General features: G+C 40.5%; 1 protein-coding gene across 3 annotated transcripts in view; it reads right to left on the bottom strand.

Annotated features, from left to right (window-relative positions):
- The window catches only part of KIF21B (kinesin family member 21B), a 35866-nt gene extending 20673 nt beyond the window's left edge, over nt 1–15193 (bottom strand). For 2 of the 3 annotated variants that reach the window (XR_008346489.1, XM_053457806.1), the window contains exons 1-8: nt 15000–15192; nt 12420–12642; nt 11246–11428; nt 10863–11012; nt 7730–7861; nt 6177–6314; nt 1870–1985; nt 1424–1619 (exon numbers count right to left, since the gene is read on the bottom strand). Coding sequence is in view for 2 of the 3 variants with exons in the window: in XM_053457806.1 (XP_053313781.1) it covers nt 1424–1619; nt 1870–1985; nt 6177–6314; nt 7730–7861; nt 10863–11012; nt 11246–11428; nt 12420–12642; nt 15000–15043 (1182 nt within the window). In the remaining variant the exon portion in view is untranslated. Of the gene's footprint in view, nt 1–1423; nt 1620–1869; nt 1986–6176; nt 6315–7729; nt 7862–10862; nt 11013–11245; nt 11429–12419; nt 12643–14999 lie in introns of all 3 variants that reach the window. The other variant, XM_053457807.1, reaches the window with a different exon arrangement.
- Nucleotides 15194–20945: the final 5752 nt, after the last annotated feature.

Below are 20945 nucleotides of genomic sequence, written 5' to 3'. Positions count from 1 at the left end.
TGTGGCTAAGATTTTATTAAAATGGTACCACCAAAAAATCTGAACTTTGATTTACTGGATTTACTGTTTTAACATAAATGCAAATGTTAAAAAGATAAGTATTAAAAATAAGTGTTTATTACCAGCAGCATTATCACAGTTTTGTTTTTCCACAATGATGTATTTTCATTTAGTGTCAAGTGAAAGCATGATGTTCCCCACACCTTATTTTTTTTACCCTTTTGGCATACACTTTTTACTGTGGAGGTGGAGGGTTTTTCTTCGATCATTGCTATTTCTCCACTGTTCTTTTTAATGTCAAACAAAATCTCCTCATTTCTTTTTTGTTGGTCCCCCTTGTAGTTCACAATCCTCACATTTTAAGCTCAATAACTCCAACCCCCCCTCATTCCACCCGCTGGGGAGGGGAGGGGAAGGCAAGGCTTCTCATCTATGTCTCTCATAGGGTATTTGTATCCATCTCTTCTGTTCCTCTGAGCAGATTAATTGAAAGTTTGAAACTCACAAAAATTAAGTGGCAGGCTCTTGCATGCACTCACAAACAGCATGCATTTTCGTGATTATCCCAGTAGTTTTGGTGGGTATTAGAATGTGCAGGGCATGCAAGTGCAGTCAAATTAACCAATAACTCAGATGACCATTAACTTCTCAGTAGGGTGACCACATTCATAGACACACATAATGCTGCCCTTCAGTATTTTGGCTATATAATTGGATAACTGATTTATTTCCATGAGTTTATCCATCATCCCCCAAACACACACACTACTTTAGCTCTGCTGGACAGCAACGTGTGATCGTGATACTTGTCCTGGGGGAAAAAAAGGTCAATGTAATCACCCTACAGAGAAGAATAAACTAAATTGTGATTATATATGGAAGAAGCAAACTGATGCATGAGTCATAAGGTTTCGTTCAGCAAGCCCACGATGGCATGATATAATTTTGTGATTGGATTTGAGATAAAATGATTTGCTAAAATTAATCTTTATCTTAGTATGTGTAACCTGGGCATGTGCAATATTAATGGGAACAAAAAGGGTTAATAGACCCAAAAGAGTGTTTTACAGAGAAACACCCTAAAGACCTGCTGCAGTTTTTAACCAAAACACAATTGACAAGGCAGTTTTCTTTAAGGGGCAGTTAGAACTGTTGCAAGATGCCTTACATTATACTCAGGTAAGTGAATTTCTACAAGTTTTATAGCAAGCAGGACAATGTAAAATGTTCTAGATGCAAGGATTAACCTTCCTCTCCTCTTTTTACTTTTCGACCTGAAATACTTATGCTACTATAACAAGCTACTATAAAATGTGTCAAACCTTTTTCCTGGAATACATAGTCATTTTTTTGTGCCTTTACTGTTTCAAAGTTACATATAAATATAAGGACGTTATATTTTTTAATGTCCAATAAAGCTTACCGATTTGTACTCCTGCAGTTCCAACCGTAGTCGTGCTAGCTCTGCTCTCAGTGCCTGCACTTGCTGGACGCTCTGTTCCTGATTGGCTGTCACACGGTTCTTGATGTTCCGTGCTCGGTTAGCATATTTGAGAGTGTTCAAGGTTTCCATAAAATCACGATCAGATGGAGAGACACAAGCAATCATCATAGTCTGGCTGAAGAGGACAGAAAAAAATGACGGAATCAAGAAAAATAAGATAAGAAAAGGAGAATTTGGAGTTAAAAAAAGTGTAATGGCAGCAGGAGAAGATTTGGAGACGCAGTGTGGAGAACAAAATCACAAAGTATATACAGATAAGTGAAATAATGAAATATACATACTGTTTGTTAGAAGGAAAGGTGAGGTTTTCATGAAGAGTTTAAATATAGTGAAATGTATGTAATAGAGAAGTGGTCCTACAGTACCTGTTACCCCCAAGCGAGTCTTGTAGCAGACGGGTCAGTTTGGAATCTCTGTACGGAACATGGAGAATCTTCTTACTCTGATCTCCCAGTGCGCTGATCACATTCCCCAATGCCAGCTGCAGGGAGACACAGCTGCACTGCACGCTCTGCCAATTTACCACACACCCTAACAAATGCACGCGCTAGTAACAAACTTACACACATTTAACAAACCAGACAACACCACACCTTTACTCCGATGGAATTGACAGCATAATGGTACATAAAGACATTCGTCGCTTGACATCCATTCACAATTTGTTAAAGATGCTTGGCTGCTTATTGTTAGCGTTCGATGTTGCTTCCAACTTTAAATGATTTAAAGAAAGTCATCCAAAAGCCATGGGCACATTTGTTTTAGAGGGGAGGGAGTTGTGGCTAGAGGGAAGGACTTTTTATTTGCAGTTCTGACCTATGTGTGGCTATTATAAGGTGTCCCTAACAATAATACATTTTAGTTACACAATTTAATTTATAAACACATCTCCTGTTGTCCATAAACACGTTACTTTGAGTTTAAGAACTGCAGAATACTATGATATACTATATATATATTTATTCGATGTCTACCAAACATCATGAGCTCTACATAAGTACCCCAGGGCATGATAGGGGGATGTGGGTCTAAACACAGAGACACTTGGAAGTTATGCAGCGAATGGGTGTCTGTCAGTGCTTTAATGTGCATTCTTCCAAAACAAAAACTATGGTGCAAATTTTTCTTTCTTCTATAATGATTCAACATTTCTTCAACTGATTGGGTGCTTAAGCTACCAATCACTGGCAGTCAAGTACCTCCAATGAAATCAGTGGGAGTTTTTCTGTCGCTCATTGGCATCTTAAGCAGCCAATCAGTGGCAGGAAAGTGCTAAATAATGGTAAAACAAATGGGACGGCTTTACACATGCTCATTGGGGTCTAAACAGACTCCGGCATACAGCATTCAACATATTACATATAGTGTAAGGTTTAGTTTGGTGGGTAAAGGAAATTTTTAACATTAGGGAAGGATGAAAAAATAAATAAACTATATTTGGACTTCCCTTCTCATAAAAAGCCTGGCCGTTACAGCTTTGTGTGATGGGGAGCTGCTAGCTCTGCATTAAAAAGATAGAAAAGACGTGTATGTTCTGTTGACCATTTACACTGTAGGGACAGTGACTTTGTCCGACAAGTTGCTATCCATTGGTATACAACGTTTATGTGCGATACAAAAAGGTTGTCGCAGGACCAACATTTTCTTCCTGAAACCCCCTCGCTTATATACTTTTCAATCAGAAAATGCCTTGAGGCTTGTTGGCAGGCATTTTCCTAGCAGGATTCACCCCATTGCCTCCAAAAGATATATCTAGAAGGGATACAAGGTGTAATATTGGTACCACCAACTCTTTTTTGACTGGGATTTGGGCAATTCCAATATTGGTGCTAATAACTGCCACTAATTGGGACCATGCAATATTAATTTTGGTGGGATTAACAGCTGTTAATTTAAACAGTGTGTTCTTAACCCCTTAAGGACAATGGGTGATCCCTAAACCCATTGAAAAGAATGCATTTTGAGCCCGTACATGTACGGGCTTTGTCATTAAGGGGTTAATCGCGTGGTTACCATCGGGATTAATTTGCTAGTGAAGGTGGATTATAGAATGTGTTGAGGTGGATTATAGAATGATTAAGAGGTGTTGTAGAAAGTCCAGGCTGATTGCTTATTGCTAGTTATGGTTTTATGATTTTTATGTTTGTTATTGAATAAAGTGTAATGTGTAATTAACTCATATGTGAGAATAAGGTGGCCTCATGGAGTGTTGCCTTATATGAAAATGGTTTTTGTTCAAATAAATAAATATTTGTCTTATATTTAAGTTTCAAGAGTGCTAGTAAGGGACCTACTTAAAAGGAATGTCTTATCCTTCTTGATATGATCTCATAATTAGCTCTCACCCATTTAGTGTGCTGGGTTTGTGACATGAATGTTAAACAAAGAACCCATAAAACACACATTAAAGTTTGTATTTCCATAAAAACCCAAGTGACAAGGCATCAGAATACCATTACTAGGCTATTTTTCTAGGATTATTCAGACACTTCTCATGCAGCCATTTGGCCACTACTGACTGACAAAATTAGCCATAGTTAAAGTGTGTGTTTTGGCAGAGAAATTCAGCCAAACTTGTTCAGATGCATTTCCAGATTACAAAAGTACCCCACATGCATTGGTATTTTGTGGTTTTGTGGACATGACAAGGCACACATTGGAACAAGCCTATATATCGAGTTAAGATGTTTTGTTTCTGTGTTGCTTAGTTTATACCCCACATTCATAGGATTTTTTTGGTTACATGGCACATAGTTGTTGACAGTTGCCTAGGATTTTTGAGTAGGTTATGTGTCCATTCCAAATACCCACACATTTCCCCCTGTTTTTACAAGGCCCGTGACTTGGTTGCAACACCCCATCAGTTAACAGAAGAGAACAGAAAATTACGGTATATATTAAAAAAATCCATGAAATAATTGTTGATGCAGGGTCCTGGTAGAGAGGGACAGAAAAGGAAGTAGTACCTAGAGTACCGTACTTCCTGACCCATTTTGTAAAGAAGATAGATTGTGGGAATGCGGAAGAAAGATGCCTGCCAGTTCCATATTTTCACGATTTGGGGGCTGCTCAAATAGGATGCCTCTCAAAAATAGGATCCTAAGAAAGAGAACATCTTTCATGTGCCATTTTTTATACAATGATGCACTGGGGCTGGTTCCACACCTTCATCATGATGGAAAGAACATACACGTCCTTTTTATCGGTTTACCTAAGTGCAAGATGTTCCTGATTGTGCAAAGCATTTGTTGGGCTGTGCATTTGCTTAGGATATTGCGATTGTTTGGGAATCCTCTTCTATTTTGTCTTATTGTGCCACAGGCTAGGGTGTCAAATAAGCATAAAGATCTAAATAGATCTGTCCAGTCAGCCTTTATGCAGAACCGCCAATGGCAGCAAGAATGATTTAGCTGACTATCTTTCCCCTCATTGATCCTAAAGGACAGCATGTATCCTGTACTGCTTTCACACAGTTTGTAAAATTTGACCACATAGAGTGGATGTGATGTCTGCTGCTGAAGAGCATAAGTGATTCATAAATGCAGGTATTCTGTTATGGAGTATAAATATTGGTATATATTTTTTTTGGGGGGGTTTATAGTCTGTCAAATTGTGGGTCACCTTTGGGGGCATTATCATTGAAATTAAGAAATATGAACAGGTCCTCATATCTGATCTTACTCACGATATGGAGTAAAGGGGGGTGTAATTTGGGGTTTGTGCTCCAATATGTTGGTAGATTATTTTATACTACCCATCATTATGCACAATACCCCAAGGTCTGAACAGATCCCAACCTGTAGTGTTAGCTGAACTAGCAATGGAGCTAACTGGAAGCAAGTACATCATGTGCAAGGAGATTTGTTTGGTCGCACACATCTCCTTGCACAGAAACATAGAATTTGATGACAGCAGAGAACCATTTGGCCCATCTTGTCTGCCCATTTTTCCTTATGTAGAGACTCAGTCCTTAATCAGCCCTTGGGTTTGTCTTAGATTCAGGATAGCTTTATGCCTCACTTTATAAGTCTCTACTGCAAAGTTAACTTGCGTACATTGCAGAAAAGAGCTGGAGGGTGGGCAAAGGGTCAAATACTTTTTCCTGGGGGAAACCACAAAAATGTAAATGGACCACATAGCTATCGTAGCCATTAAAGTGCAGCTACCATCACAGGGACAACATATATATTTATAAGAAAAACAAACAATTCATATTGTATCTTCCATATCTAGATCTGGTGGGGCCAGATTACAATATGTTTATTTTACACAATCTGTTTCCAAATACTCAGAACTTACGCAGGTACGTAGGAAACCTGTGTTCTCTCTGGAGTATTCTGTGGGATGCAGTTACCAAAAGCTGAGGAACCATGTGCGTGAGGACTAGTTTGAAGATAGTTCAGCAGAATCTTTTCACTTTTTTGCTGCAGTTTTAGTACTCTGTACCATACATGCTCCAGTTCTATTTAAATAAATGACCATACAGTTGTTTGTAAACTGATACCTAAGTGAAACAAAGCTTACACTAAGAATATGTAATGTATACATGTGTGTACCATGCCTTTTCTGACCGTTGACAAAGTATATATTAAAGCTAGCAAACTGTGTTAATATCCACTGGACTCTCAGACACTCATTTGACACAAACTCAAGCATATACATGAAGTCTTACCAGGCCACAGTTAATAGATATCCCTTCTCTTGCTCTCTCCCCAGTTGCTCCTGTTCTTTTCAAACGCTCTGATCCAGCCAAATCCACAAAGTGAAACTTGGCAGTCAGTGTCTCATACTCCAAATTAGGGGCATCAATCTGCAGAGCATAGTTAGATTTCAGCAAAGGAAAACCTTAGAATGTCAGAGAATACAAACTCTGTTAGGGGTGACATATAATATGCCAGAGGCACAGCTGTGTCCATACACTATATGTATGTGTCCATACACTTTATTAATATAGTATTGGGAAACCTGACCATTACACCATCAGAGACTAATGACATCATATTCTAAATACATAGACATTAATATGCATTTGGTTCCCATTTGCAGCTGTAACAGCTTCCTCTTTTCTGGGAAGGCTTTCCATAGGAGTTTGGAGTGTATATGTGGAATTTTTTGCCCATTCATTCAGTAGAGCATTTGTGAGGTCGGGCACTGATGTTGATCCAGAAGGCTTGACTTGCAATCTCCACTCCAGTTCATCCCAAATGTGTTTGATCGAGTTGAGGTCAAGGCTCTGCGTGAGCATGTCAAGTTCTTCCACACCAAACTCATCCAACCATGTCTTTATGGACCTTCCTTTGTGCACTGGGGCACAATCATGCTGGAATAGAAAAGGGCCTTCCCCAAACTATTGTGAACAACCTATTTTTTCACACGGGTTTCTAAATATAGACTGCATGGCTAGGTGCTTGATTTTATAAGGCCTTTTTATTCCGCCATGATTGTGCAGAAATTCCCAGAAACTGTGAGAATAAGTAAGGGTATGTTAGTATAAGTATGTGCATGTGTGTTAGTGTGCAAGTTTTTGTACATATGTGTGCCAGTGCATATGTGAGGGGGCAAGGCGGTGATGGGGGTCACTTGGCTTTTCCCTGGGCCAGATAGTGCCAGCTCTTCCTTGCCTTTATATGCATCGTTTCTTTAGTGGGTTCCTAGGGACACTAAAGTGTGCCTTTAATTATGAATTTTGGATGACACAGAGATGACACAGAGATATAAAATTAGGTACACCAGTCTAGTACTACTGCTTTAGCCCATCTGCTTTAATGTTTTATGTGTTTTGCATTCAGAGATGCTCTTCAGCAGGTACTGCTGGTTGTTTGAGTACCTGTTATTTGAGTATTGTGGCCTTTCGGTCAGTTTGAACTAGCAACTCTTCCATGTATTCTCTTAGTAACAATGTGTTTTGGGCCACAAAACTGCTGCTTGATGGATCTGTAGTACACCTTTCTCTGTATCCTGTCTACTGTAATGTGTAAAGATTTCAGGAGGCTGGCTGTTTTCGTGATGCTGAAACCACAGGATCTTGCACTTACAAGTCACACCCCAGCGAAAGTAACTTAGGTCACAAGTAATGACTAAACCTCTTGGCAATATCTATATGCTTCATATACAATAACAAAGTGAGCACTGAGTGTGGGTCTTGACTCAATGCTACCTCGCAAAGATAATGGATTAACACCCCAGGAAGTGGTAGTGTATGAACAGAACAAAAGTCATACTCACCGGACATGAATCAGAAACCCGTGTCTGGTGTAGATGGATTGTGAAGATGGCATGTGAGCGCGAACTCTGAGAGTTCATTTGTGTGCTGGCTGTGGTACGGGAAAGAGCTCCTTCCTTTAGAAGCTGTAACAGCTGAGAACGAAGCAACATGTGATGTGAAATCCATATTCAAAAGTGAATTTGATGGTGAAACTATGAAATAACCATGAAGATAGGGAAGGTAAAAACAGTATCAGAGCTTTTTTGAAGGCATGGCTAAAGGGACAGTGCCCAGGGCACAAAAGCCCACAATAGAGGCTCCATAGGCCTATTTTACCATTGGCTGGTTAGTTTGTCTCTGGCTATAGAAGACGAGGAACACTAGGGTTGCCCTGGGTAGTTTGTCTCTGCCTATAGAACACGAGGAACACTAGGGTTGCCCTGGTTAGTTTGTCTCTGGCTATAGAAGATGAGGAACACTAGGGTTGCCCTGGTGCCTCATGTAGACAGAAGGGCAGAAGTCCTCCCTCATTAATGTATAGATGATGGAGACAAGAGTCATAGAAGGTGGAAAAGGTACTGAAGTATGCTGTCATCCATCTAACATTCCTCTACAGCACTTATATTACTGTCCTGTACGAACATCAATAAAATTACATAATGAATTTATTATGATTGAAGGGGATGGGCAGGCAATGATGCTGGTACAGTAAACTGGGATTTGATAACGAACAAGGTTACAACGATCAGAGTGGAGCATGGCTGGTGAGGGCTTAACTGAAGGTAGGAGGGGCTTGCAAGCAGTGTTCCCTCAAAGCTGTGCGCTTGTGCACGTGCACATAACTTTTCGAGGGAGCGCACACGATAAACAGTGATAGGTGTTATGCTGCCCCACCGTCAATGTTTGCCTCAGTATATAATGATAGCAGTTATGCAGTACCGCCGTCAATGAGTGCCTCAGTAAATAATAACAGTTATGCTGCACCACTGTCAATATTTCCTCAGTATATAATGATAGAATATTAAAATTCTGCAACCGTACTGAACCTGATGAGCCTTTTCTATTCAGCAAGTTTGTGAGTGGATCTTACACCCCTTTTTATTTTCTTTTGTGTTTACTTGCTACACCATTAGTGTTGTTTTTTGTTTCTCCCCATGTATATGCGCTCCATGGTTGTCGTATTGTATAATGATAGCAGTTATGCTGCAACACCGTCAATGTCTGCCTCAGTATATAGTGATAGGTGTTATGCTGTACCCCAGTCAATGTGTGCCTCAGTATATAGTGATAGGTGTTATGCTGTACCCCTGTCAATGGTTGCCTAACGACTGAAAATATATAGCGCCACCCCCCTGGCAATGTGATTTTTTTTTCAGCTCCACCAACTTCGCTTTATATGGACTGTAGAAGCATATTGTGAGCACAAAATTTTGGCTCTGGGAAAAAATTTTCACAACAGAAATTTGTCGCACACCACCCAAGAAAAATTAGAGAGAACATTGCTTGCAAGGTATTTACTAAAGCTGGTAATTTATGATGAAGCTAGTCATTTATTACGATAGGTATTTTTTTTATGACAAATAGCTCTAGGGTGGGCTTTGTGGCAGCTGGAGCACATGAAAAGAGAACATCAAGTGCTACAGATATGACCTATTATATGCAAAATTAGGAAGTTTAACTGGAAATAATGGTTCTACTTAATTTAACTTGGGGGGAGAGGGGGGAAGTGGAGGGAAAGTGAGGGGAAATGGGAGAAGTGGAAAGGCGGTTACTAAGAGGGGTTGTGGAGGGCCATAAGTTGGAGAATGTAAAGAAGATTGATAGAATTGGCATACTGGAACTAAGATGTTTTATAAGATCTGAGATCATTGGCATGTAGTAAGGAAAGCAGAAAAAAATCCAAATTAGCGGTTCTGGTGGCAACATGGTGAAGTAACAACCATATAAAAGTCACAGAGACAAAACTATTTGTGCAAAACCAGGGAAGCAAAAGCTTGACGCGTTACGCAATTCTTTGCTTATTCCACAAATACATCATCAAACATATATATAAATACACACACATTGTAATTAAAAATAGTGGAATTAAAAAACACCACATTATTAGTATATATCTGGCAAGATAACCCACCTACACAAGGTATAAATGATAAACATCGGCAGGATAAAGGACCAAACACTAACACAATAGTTAAATGCCACATTTTACAGCTCAACATAAACAAAAAATAAATTCATAAATTCGTCTCATTTAAATGGAAACTCATTACCATAATACTTTAGGGGAAAAAAACAGCAATACTCAATTCAGCATGTATAATACAATAACTAAACATACAAATCTAAATTAATAAATAAATGGATGAATCAAATATTTATTATCTAGTTATCTGTGCAGGGATTTCCACTAATTGTCTTATCCATTGAGACAGTCTTTGACTTTCCATTGTATATAGTTTTTAGGTCGCCATTAATAAAAGTTAAGTTTCCATCATAGAAAGAGTGATTTTTTTGTCTTGAGATTAAATTTCCTTTTTTCCTGTCTTGTTACAGTATAGGTGTATATTCTTGTTATGTGTTTTTCTGCTATTTTATTCCTACTTTTCCTAAAAACTTTTGACTTCAATTTTTCCTAATTCAGTTTTTGTGAAAGCCACAAAAATGTGCTTTTTTGACAGTTAACTAGTTCCATACCACAATAACTACCACAAGATGAATATTTGACTCCTCAAACCAATTTTGAGGAGAGTTTAGATGAGGGCTTCTAAAATGGTAAATGGTTTGCAGGATAAAAAATTATCAGGCAAAGGATCTCAATATGTACAGCTTGGAGGAAAGAAGACAGATGGGATAATTATTGAAATACATAAAGAGGCCATAGTCTAAAACTGGAAGGTCAGAGGTTTAGATGTATCGTAAGAAAGAGGATGGTAGAATAATGGAACAGTCTCCTGCCAGAGACTAATACAGTGAGGGAATTTGAACATGCATGGACTGGCATAAAACTACCCTGAATAAAAGACAATACCGAGGACTGGTTTGGGTGTAAGTCACTACATCAGAAATACTAACTAACTGTAACTGAGATGAAAGATTAAGTAATATGAACAACAGAAAGGAGACAGATTAGATTGCTGAGCTATATGGACTAACCTCTGCATCTGAGCTCACACTACGGGTGCTAGCTCCACTGACATAGATTCCACCACTGGCATCCTCGTGGATCCGGATATTGGATTTTCGATGGCGGGAGTCAGGGTCACGTGACACATCAAAGAGATCCAAGATCTCCTCATTGTAAAGCTAATGGGGAGGAGGACAAATACAGTTAGCAAATACAGTTGCTGTTAGCAAAAATGAATTAGTGAAAGAGAGAGAGGACTACAAATGAGAAAATACAATGGCATTTGAACATAGAGCCATACAATAATGGAGAAATGTAAAAGAAAACGGGACTCAGAACTGAGACTGATGACATAAGGGCAAATATATTGTTATTGTTTCCCAAGCACCTTGTATCAATATCCACCCCTTACCTCTAAGAACTGTGTGCTAACTTTAAAGCTGGGTTCTGGCCTTCCATTCTCACTAGCAGCAGCTATGCGCTCCTGGATGGTACCAAAGAGTTGGCGGACTGCCCTAGGAATAATTCCTAGCTCTGCCTCTGTTACTGCCAGTTCAAATCCAGTCCCCATTGTGTGTGTTTTCCCTGCTCCAGTCTGTGATACAAGAAAAAAAGATTAGGACATCTAGATGTGGAGCAGAAAAGGTAGCTTATAAACAGTAACAGCAGACAGAAGATGTCTTGCAGGAATCACAGAATCTGCACCTTATAGGATAACATGATTAGCATAAGTAGAAATAGACAAGGGAGACTATCAATACATGTGATGCCAGGGACAAACAGAAGTGACAAGAAACAAATGCAAACAGAACCATATTTGCTACATATGATAATATTGTCCAGCTTTTTTTATGGTGGGTACATGGACAGGATATGGGAAACAAAATATAATCTAAAATATGAATGAGTGAATGAATGAGTAAGTGAGTGAGTGAATGAATGTATAGGTGTTTTGGGACAGAGGTGGTACGGGCAGGCTGTTTAAGGGGCAGAGGCCTATCACATAAATGTCAGGTTTAGTATATAATGATAGCGGTTATGCTGCACTACTGTCAACGTCTAGCTCAGTGTATAGTGAAATAATTTATGATGTACCATATCTATTCAGTAAATGTTATTTATTTTAACTTATTTAATTTATTTATTTTTTTCCAGTTGACATACAACTTACAAAATGTTTTTTGTGAATGTCTTTGCAGTTAAAGTGGGGGGGGGGGTGCCAAATACCACCCCAGGTGCCAAATACTCTAGGTATGTCCTTGCCACCTGTAGAACAATGCTTTTAAGGCTCTAAGCAATGTCATCAAAGTCCACCTATGGTACTTGTATCAGGCATTATGCAGTTTTATTTTATAAGAATATGGACAAAAGTAACCAAGACCATTCGTGGTTCTTGAGGTATGATCATTTTTAGGACCACTGTTAGAGGCATGTGGCTGTGCTTAATATTAACATTAACTCCATGACATCTTTAACACTTGCTTTTCAAAGGATGTGTTTGTGTCATGAGGCATCTGGGATGGAAATAAGGTTCTAATGCAGAAAAACATAAAACATGGTTACATATGAAGAGTAGGTGAGCCTACCTGTCCATAGGCCAGAACAGTTGCATTGTAACCTTGGAAGCAGCCCTCCACCAGCCCTCGTACACAAGTCTCGTACACTTTGATCTGCTCAGTGTCCATGTCAAACACATAATCGTATGTGAAAGCCTTATCCTTACCCAGAAGAACCTGGGGCTCTCCTGGGTATACCCCAGTACACACATGACATCCTTCAGCTTGTTCCTTACTGCTCTGAGGGCGGATCCTGAGAAAGGGAATAGAAAAGAGGACATTGTATGTTAGAAAGTATTAGAAAGGGAAATAGCATAAAAGGTCATGTAGGGAACAATACAAATAAACACTGTTACGGCAGTAATAGTGGAATTGCTAATGTATGAAGTTATTGGCTTCCTATTAAGAGAAATGTATACAGGCGTTATTCATATAACTACAGTCATCTTTGTATCTCCCCCTTTTCTGACTTCTCAATGTCACTCTGTCTCCCATTCACTACGTCCCTCTCTCTTTATCTAACTCTTTCCCTTCTGTTTATTCATCTTTCTCCCTCTAAATCCAGCTGTCTCTTTTTCTTTGTCTACTACCTCCTCTTCCTCCTTCTGCTCTGGTTTCCATGGAAACAGAGCGTCCGCCACTGGGCTCAGACAACTGGCATGGTATGGGCGAGATGAATAGACACCTTACTAAAGCAAAGAGTGGTATACTGTAGAGAACCCAAATAACAAATTCAATACACACACACACAAAATGCAGGAGTTATGCTATATAATCAAAGATTCCGAGATCTTTCTGAGACATATATGGGTTCCAAAGCATAGTTCCACTGCCAAATTTAACCCAAGCATCTGGTAGATAGGAGAAAGGCATATTAATAATCTGAGTGGCATAACAGTCTAATAACAGGGACTGTTGATCAGCAACAATTGCTACAGGTTGCGTTATTATATAGAATGTTGCGTGATAATAAAGGATGCCGTTCTTCTACCAAGTCATGCCCTTTATAAGCAGAGGCCATTGAGTAAGCACTGTGCCTTGCCCTTTTATATCTGTATTTCAAACACTTTTTCTGTCCCCTTTTTCTTTAATATTGCAGCAATTTGGATTGAATTGTTGTCATTGTCAGCCGACGCGACCTTGTTTCTAAAATGCTGCTCGTCTGGCACATTTGCTGAAACTCCATCCAATGGCCCTCGCTTGCTCTCAATAGGATTGTATGGCTCTTCAGAGACCGATTGGTAGCTCTTAATGTAATGCATTTCCTATATGCATATTTTATCTGTCTCAAGTATTTCAGCCCCTTTCTCTTGCTCTTCTACATCGCTGACTCAGGAAGTCACACTTCCCATATAAAAACCTCACAGGAAATGGTCTCGCGCAACAGACAAAGACTTTGCGATAGCTCATCTAGCCAAAACAGTTTCTCTCTACCATGCTTCCTGACAGCGAATATTGCATCTTCAGTCCTATGTGCCCGAAAGCAGTATCTGCTGTTTTACCATGTAATCTGGAAACATGTTCAGTGTATACACTACTTCCTCACTTTTGACCCTAAATCTAAAGCTATCCGGTTTCAACAGGCATTATATTTTTTAAATCTTCTAAAAATAATCCTTGAGAACATTCCACACTGATAAAACAAAGTGGTTATTTTAACTGCAATTTATATATAATTATATTTTTATAATAATAATTTTATATATTCTTCTTCACCTTATCATACTTAACTCTTAATTATCTCACTCTGCTTAATTGTTGCAATTCATGAAACAATTATTTGTACTTTTTTTAATGGCAGTATATATAAAAAAATTATAATAATAATAATATTTATTTTAGCTTACTGTAATTGTTTGTTTATATTACACGCCATTTATTCTATTTCCATAGTGCCAACATATTTTGTTGTTCTGCATATTATTTTAACTATTAGTGTTATTATGTCCCATAGTTTTTTGTTTTTTTGATACGTAATAATTATCGGCTGTAGTAATTTAGTCTGTAAGGAAAACACATAACAGATGTTTTAATACGCATTCCAGTGGCAACTGACTTTCATCAATGGACAAAAGAGACACACAATATACTGTTAGCTGCTTAAGTCCATGTGACATATGCATGTCATATGATGCCATGTGACATACAGACACCCAACTAAATATATTGATGCATAACTATATCATGCATCAATATATTAGCCTTATTCGCAATTACTTAATGTCACAGCAGTCATTCCAGATGGGATGCATTAACATAATACCATACATACACATTATCCTCACACCGACACAACATCCACATACCAGGACTGTGATAATGGCTCGCTGATTTACCAACAATTACAGTCATACTGCGACAATATAAAAATGCATAGCACTGCTATAAGTATATAGGGGGGACTACAGTCCTACTGACACTGCAGCGATATATATATATATATATATATATATATATATATATATATGTATATATATATATATATATATACATATATATATATATATATATATATATATATATATATATATATATAAAACGATGTATAGACGCACAAGCAGGCAGGGTCATATCCATCCTTGTGACACCGACGATGTTAATGTCACTCACCTCAGTGCCACCCTGACACTGCAGTCCCCTTGGCTGCCCATCATGCCGCTGCCTCCCTAGAGATCACGATGCTCCCTTACAACCCCCGGGTGTCCCAGGGGGTAACGTAGTATCGAGGGCATTTTTTTCCATCCTGACCCTCACCAGGGGAAGTTAACCAGCCCCCCCGATCCGTCCTTCCCCCACATAAGGGTAGCTCGAGCCGCAGATTTCTGGCAGGAACAATAGGTAGGACAGGAGGGCAGAGAAAACCAATCACTGGCCAAAACTCTCGTGAGGAACGCCCACAGGTATAGCAGCTTCCAATGAGACGTAGGTGGGCGGTGTAAGCACGTTTAAATGGGGGCTTTATGGTCCTTATACATAAAATGATGGTAGACGGAGCGATGAGGAGAGGAAGATGATGCGGGATCAGGAGAGACAAAATTATAGGGGAAGATTAGGCTGGGAAAAGGATACTGCAGCCCGGACAGAATTTGCGATCAAGCGATGGACACAGCGAAAGCAACGAATGCTTGCATTTCTAGGTATCAAAGCGGTGGGGGTTGGAAAGGAAGCAATAAAGAGGGAAGGGGGGAGCGAGTGTTTATGCTTGGGGGGAGGGATACATTCAAATAGGATAAGAGCCAGACAGGATGTAATAATTACACAGTAATTAACTTTCTTTTCCCCTAGGATCGCTACAGAAGACCCATCATGATAAATGATGATTAGATGAAATGCCAAATATATATATATATATATATATATATATACATATATATATATATATATATATATATACACACACACACAGTGCCAAAAAAGTGAGTGGACCCTTTGGAATTTTCGGCATTTTTGTATAAATGTATTACCTATTATTATTATTTATTGTTTTATATAGCGACATCATAAATATGATCTTCATCTAATTTACAATAATGAACATGTTGAAGCATCTGCTGATGTGAACCATGCATGTAGTGTACTATAGTATAGTACAGGGGTGTCCAAGTTTTTTCTGCAGTGGGCCTCTTCATCAGAAATGTTTGTGTGCGTGGGCCAGAACAGGCTGTACCACAACACCCAAACACGCACACACAAGGACAGGCTCAGCCACACTGACACCCAAATACACACACCAGGACAGGCTCTGCCACACCGACACACCCAAACACACACCAGGACAGGCTCTGCCACACTGACACCAAAACACACACCAGGAATGCCTCTATCCCACCAACACCCAAACACACACACACCAGGACACGCTCTGTCACACCGACACTTCTTGCTTGTAGTCCACAGCACCTCTCCTCAATCTACTACTAGTGCTAACATTTTGTCCACCCCACCTACCAACCAAGGATTCACTAAGGGGTCATATGTTGGTGGGATAGCTTGTAAATTATTTAATTCTGAATACCAGCACTCCCCAGAGCAAAGATGGACAGGCTCTGAGGTTACTGAGGAAGAAGAGGGAAGGTCTACTGTTGCAGCAGGAGTGGGCCTTACACTGACCCAGGTGAGAAAGGATATAGTCATAGACAACGACAATTTTGATGATGACGATGATCTGAATTTAGATTATAAGCCAGACATGGAGGAGTAAATCAACATATCTTCTAGTAATAATTTCTCTGTTAAATGTGTTGCTCCTTCCACTCTGCAGAAGCAGCACCATAGCTATGCCACGGGCAGAACAACCCCCACCACCATCAGAACTAACACAATTACTATTATTAAAAAAAACACTAGTACCACTCCTACCTGAGACTGTAGGAGATGGCTGCCGTGGAAGGTAGTAACGCGGGGTTAGTGAAAGGACATTTCACCATTTCTGATATAAATCAACACTTAAGTACACATCACAGTGCAGCTTTACTTCAGAGGGAAACTGGTGACATTGGTCAGAACGGCAAACCCACAATATCCTCCAGCAGCAGCAGCTGGTGGTGCAAAAGGCATTGCATCTCACAATTCGTCCATTAGAAGGTGAACATTGGTAATGGAGGGGAGGTTCCTAGGGGCAGGCAGTCACTCACGAACAGTGCACCAGTTCCACCCAAGGGTTGATCGACTGTTCCACAGTGTGTGAAGACCTAGTACAAAATCCAAAACCAGGTTAAAAATACAAAGGGTCAGGGCAGCTAGAGGTACACATAATCCATGCACAGGTTCGGTACATAGCAGGGACACCAGAAATCAAAAACAACCAATGTAAATTTGGCGCCTTCCACTGATGTCACTCCTGCGCAGTCGCGACTCCTGAGAAGCCAGCATCGACTGTGCAGGAGAACCAGGACGATTTGCAACTTTATTCGCCTCCGGATTACAGGAGGCAGAGTCAAGGTGGCGCTGTCGTACAGGAGGAAGGTGAGCAGCGGAGGACAGACTTGTCAGGTTCTAGCAGGACTGGTTGGGAGCTTAGAGCAGGGTGGCCAAGTAGGAGGCCAAGGTCCAAAGCGAAGTCCGGGAGGCGAACCAGGATCAGGGCAGGCGGCGATGGTGCAACAACAGGTAACTAGCAGGGTCAGGAGAGTAGAGAAACACAAAGTCCAGTAAACGATGCAAAAGTCGGGTCCCGGGAAGTAGGGTAGCATAAGCTGAACGAAGAAGGGACTGGGTCTGAGCAGAGCAAAGCTAACAAGAGGGCTCAATAATTAAGTACTGACTGAAGGGTGTGCAGGGTTTTTAATACCTGCCCACAAGTAGAGCCCCTCCCTTAGGCTTTCGGGTACTCCTGCCCTCACCTGTAGAGCTATGCAATTCCCCTAAGGGATTGCCAGCCTCTCTCCCCGCCTCCTCTATCTCCACCAATGAGATAGGGTCCACCGATGCTGGGACACGCCCCCCACCGTCCCCAGCATGGAGGTGCTCATGGGTCGCGGCATACAACCAACGAGAGGCTGGAGCCTACTCCGCGTACAGAAAACCTGCTGCGCGGTGGACGCTGTGGGAGGCAGCGGCGGAGTGGTGACGCGGTGTGTGCCGGAAACCGCTGGAAGAACCGGTGGTCGGGGACACAGCCCACTCCGTGACGGAGTGGTGGCGTGGGGTGCAGTGGACACTGTAGGTAAGGAGCGAGGTGAAGGTCCGGGAGCCTGACAGGACTGCTGTTATGACAGCAGATGACTTATCATTGGCAAATCCTGTACATTCGATCCCTTCTGTTCTAACAATTATAGAAATTTACTTTTATTTAAATTTTCTAACTATAAGATAAATCTTAACAAAACACAAATTCCAACAGCCTTTTTGACAACTAAACAATTAGAAAAGCTTAAAAGTCAATATAATTTCAATTGGAATAAAGAATACATTGATTATTTAGGGAGCAAAAATTATTTGGTAACTTTAATGGACTTCAATCATCTGGATTTATTACAGGAACTTAAACTTAACTTTGGCCTCTTGGAAATGACTCGAAATATCTTGGCTTGTTGGAATTAATATTTAATACTTGCATAGAACTTTACCTTTTAGAGTCCATACAAGTATTCTTCAGCAACTTCAAAAAAAATTTTCTGGGTATATTTGCTGAGGGAAAAAAACAATTAAAAAAAAAAGGTCCACATCTCTCCCTCCCTTTTGCCATAACATCACCTTAGCTCACATACCCTTCTCTCCTTTCTTTTAAACCTGTAACCCTGGACCACCATTCCCTCCACCTTCCATAGACACACAAAAAATGCAATCCTTCCAATCTCAAACCAGATCTTTGCATCTCTAACCAACTCAGCCTACTTGCACTCGGTAACCGCGCCGGCTGACCCCCGCTCTCTTGGAAGTCCCATCGGCCTGGAATCTACAGGGGGCTCCCTCTCTGACCCATCCCTGGTCTGCACCCCACCACCCGCAGGCCAATTCCACAAAATAACGTTCTGGTGGAGTCAATGGTGTCCGGGTTATGGGGGTTAAAGTCTGTGGGCAATTGCTCGGGTCCTAGCTGAGAAACCGATGCCCCATCCTCAGCTACTCCTTCTAAACTACCGTCACTCTCCTCTCTTTAACTCTCACAGTGGACTACCTCCCCACGCACCATGACAAAAATCAATCTAGTGTTCTCCCACCTTTGTTCAACTTTGTAGCATTCAAACTGATTAAATGTTCTCTCCACAAACTCTGTGTTTTACCTTCTACAATCTGGTTTCTGTCCACAGCAAGAGGGGAGAGGTGCTAGTGAAACGATGAGAGAGGAAGATAAGTCTGGCAGCAGCATTAATGGTGGATTATAGAGAGGTGAGATGGTTGAGTAGGGAGACCAGCTAAAACAGAATGACAATGATCAATGCGGGAGATAATAAGGGCATGGACAGGAGCCTTAGTGGCATCCTGTTTTAGGAAGGGACGGATGCGGGCAATGTTTTTAAGATGAAGACGGCAGTTTTTAGAGACCGAGTTCACTGCCTTGGTGTCACATTTGACTGCGTTCTCCTTCATCCCTTACTCCCTATCCCTCACAAAACCCTGCCGCATTCACTTCAAAAACATCTCCTGAATTCGCCCATTCCTCACACAAGAAAAAAACAAAATATTACTCTACTCCCTTGTGGTATCACTTCTGGATTATTGCAACATCCTACTTAATAGTCTCCTACTCTTCTACCACTCTAGTCCTCCTTATACATTGCAGCTAGACTTATCTTTACTCCACATCTGGTGCTCCACTGTGCCAATCACTCCATTGGTTCCCATGCCCTCCAGAATTAAATTTTAAGCTTTTGATCTGACCTACAACTCTATACCTCGCAACATCTCTACCCCCTTGTCCATTCACACCCCTAACCGCCCTCTTCATTCTCCTCATGATTTGCATGTTTCTTCTATGTCATTACCTCTTCCCGCTACCACATTCAGGATTTCACACATCCCTTTCTCTGGAATTCTCTACCATATTCTGCCACCCTATGCGTGCCTTTCAAAAGCTCTTTCAAAAACACCTTTTTGAAGAAGTGTTCCTCCTAACATTAAGGCACCATCCTAATGAGGCCATCTGAATGACCAACAACTTCTACAGATCATCCTGACTCGATCAACTCATCCCTATGCAAGCCATCGTCTGCTACTGTTTCAGTTCCCCCTCAACCACTGACTAGATTGTAAGCTCGCAAGAGCAGGGCCCATCTTTTCCCTTTGTACCAGTTTGTTATTGTGTGAATTCGTTAGACATGCACTTTTAACTACATAATATGTACTTATCTCTTTGAAGTAAAGACTGTGATTGAAATATGGCAGTTTTTATTCTTTCATATTAGCCCCTGCTGTCAATATATATATTACTATTAGATCCTGCTGCCAATTTATTTTATATTAAAAAAAAAAATGTACCCCAGGAAAGCATTTCCTGTAATGGCTGTAATTGATGCTCCCTAGCATGCAATCACTCCCTCCGCTACCACACCAAAAACAAATATTTGCCACACTGGCCGCAGATTAGGGGAAGGCTGTGAGCAATGTTCCCTCTAATTTTTCTTGGGTGATGTGCGCAGAAAATTTCTGTTGTGCAAAATTTTTCCCAGAGCCAAAATTTTGGGCGCACAATATGCTTCTACAGTCCATATAAAGTTGGTGGAGCTGAAAAAAAAATCACATTGCAAGGGGGTGGAGCTATATATTTCCAACCCTTTTGACTCCATGGTCTATTCTAAAGGTGAAATTCTCACCGCAAAAATTAATTATGAGCGAATCATGAGCGGGGGCTCCGGGCTGCATAAAGGATCAATATATATATATATATATATATATATATAACTATTTTTTTTTATTGGGAAAAACTGCATACCATTGTCAGGGGTACAGCATAACACCTATCACTATATACTGAGGCACAGCACAACACCTATCACTATACATTGAGCCAGACATTGCCAATAATGTAGCATAACCCCTATCACTATATACTAAGCCAAACATTGATGTGGTGTAGGCCTACTGCTTCAGTGTCTGGCTTAGTATATAGGGATG

The sequence above is a fragment of the Spea bombifrons genome, chromosome 2 (assembly GCF_027358695.1).
Source record: "Spea bombifrons isolate aSpeBom1 chromosome 2, aSpeBom1.2.pri, whole genome shotgun sequence".
In the NCBI taxonomy this organism is placed as follows: domain Eukaryota; kingdom Metazoa; phylum Chordata; class Amphibia; order Anura; family Pelobatidae; genus Spea; species Spea bombifrons.
Note: the sequence above shows the minus strand (reverse complement) of the source record. Positions and strands in the feature narration are given on the sequence as shown.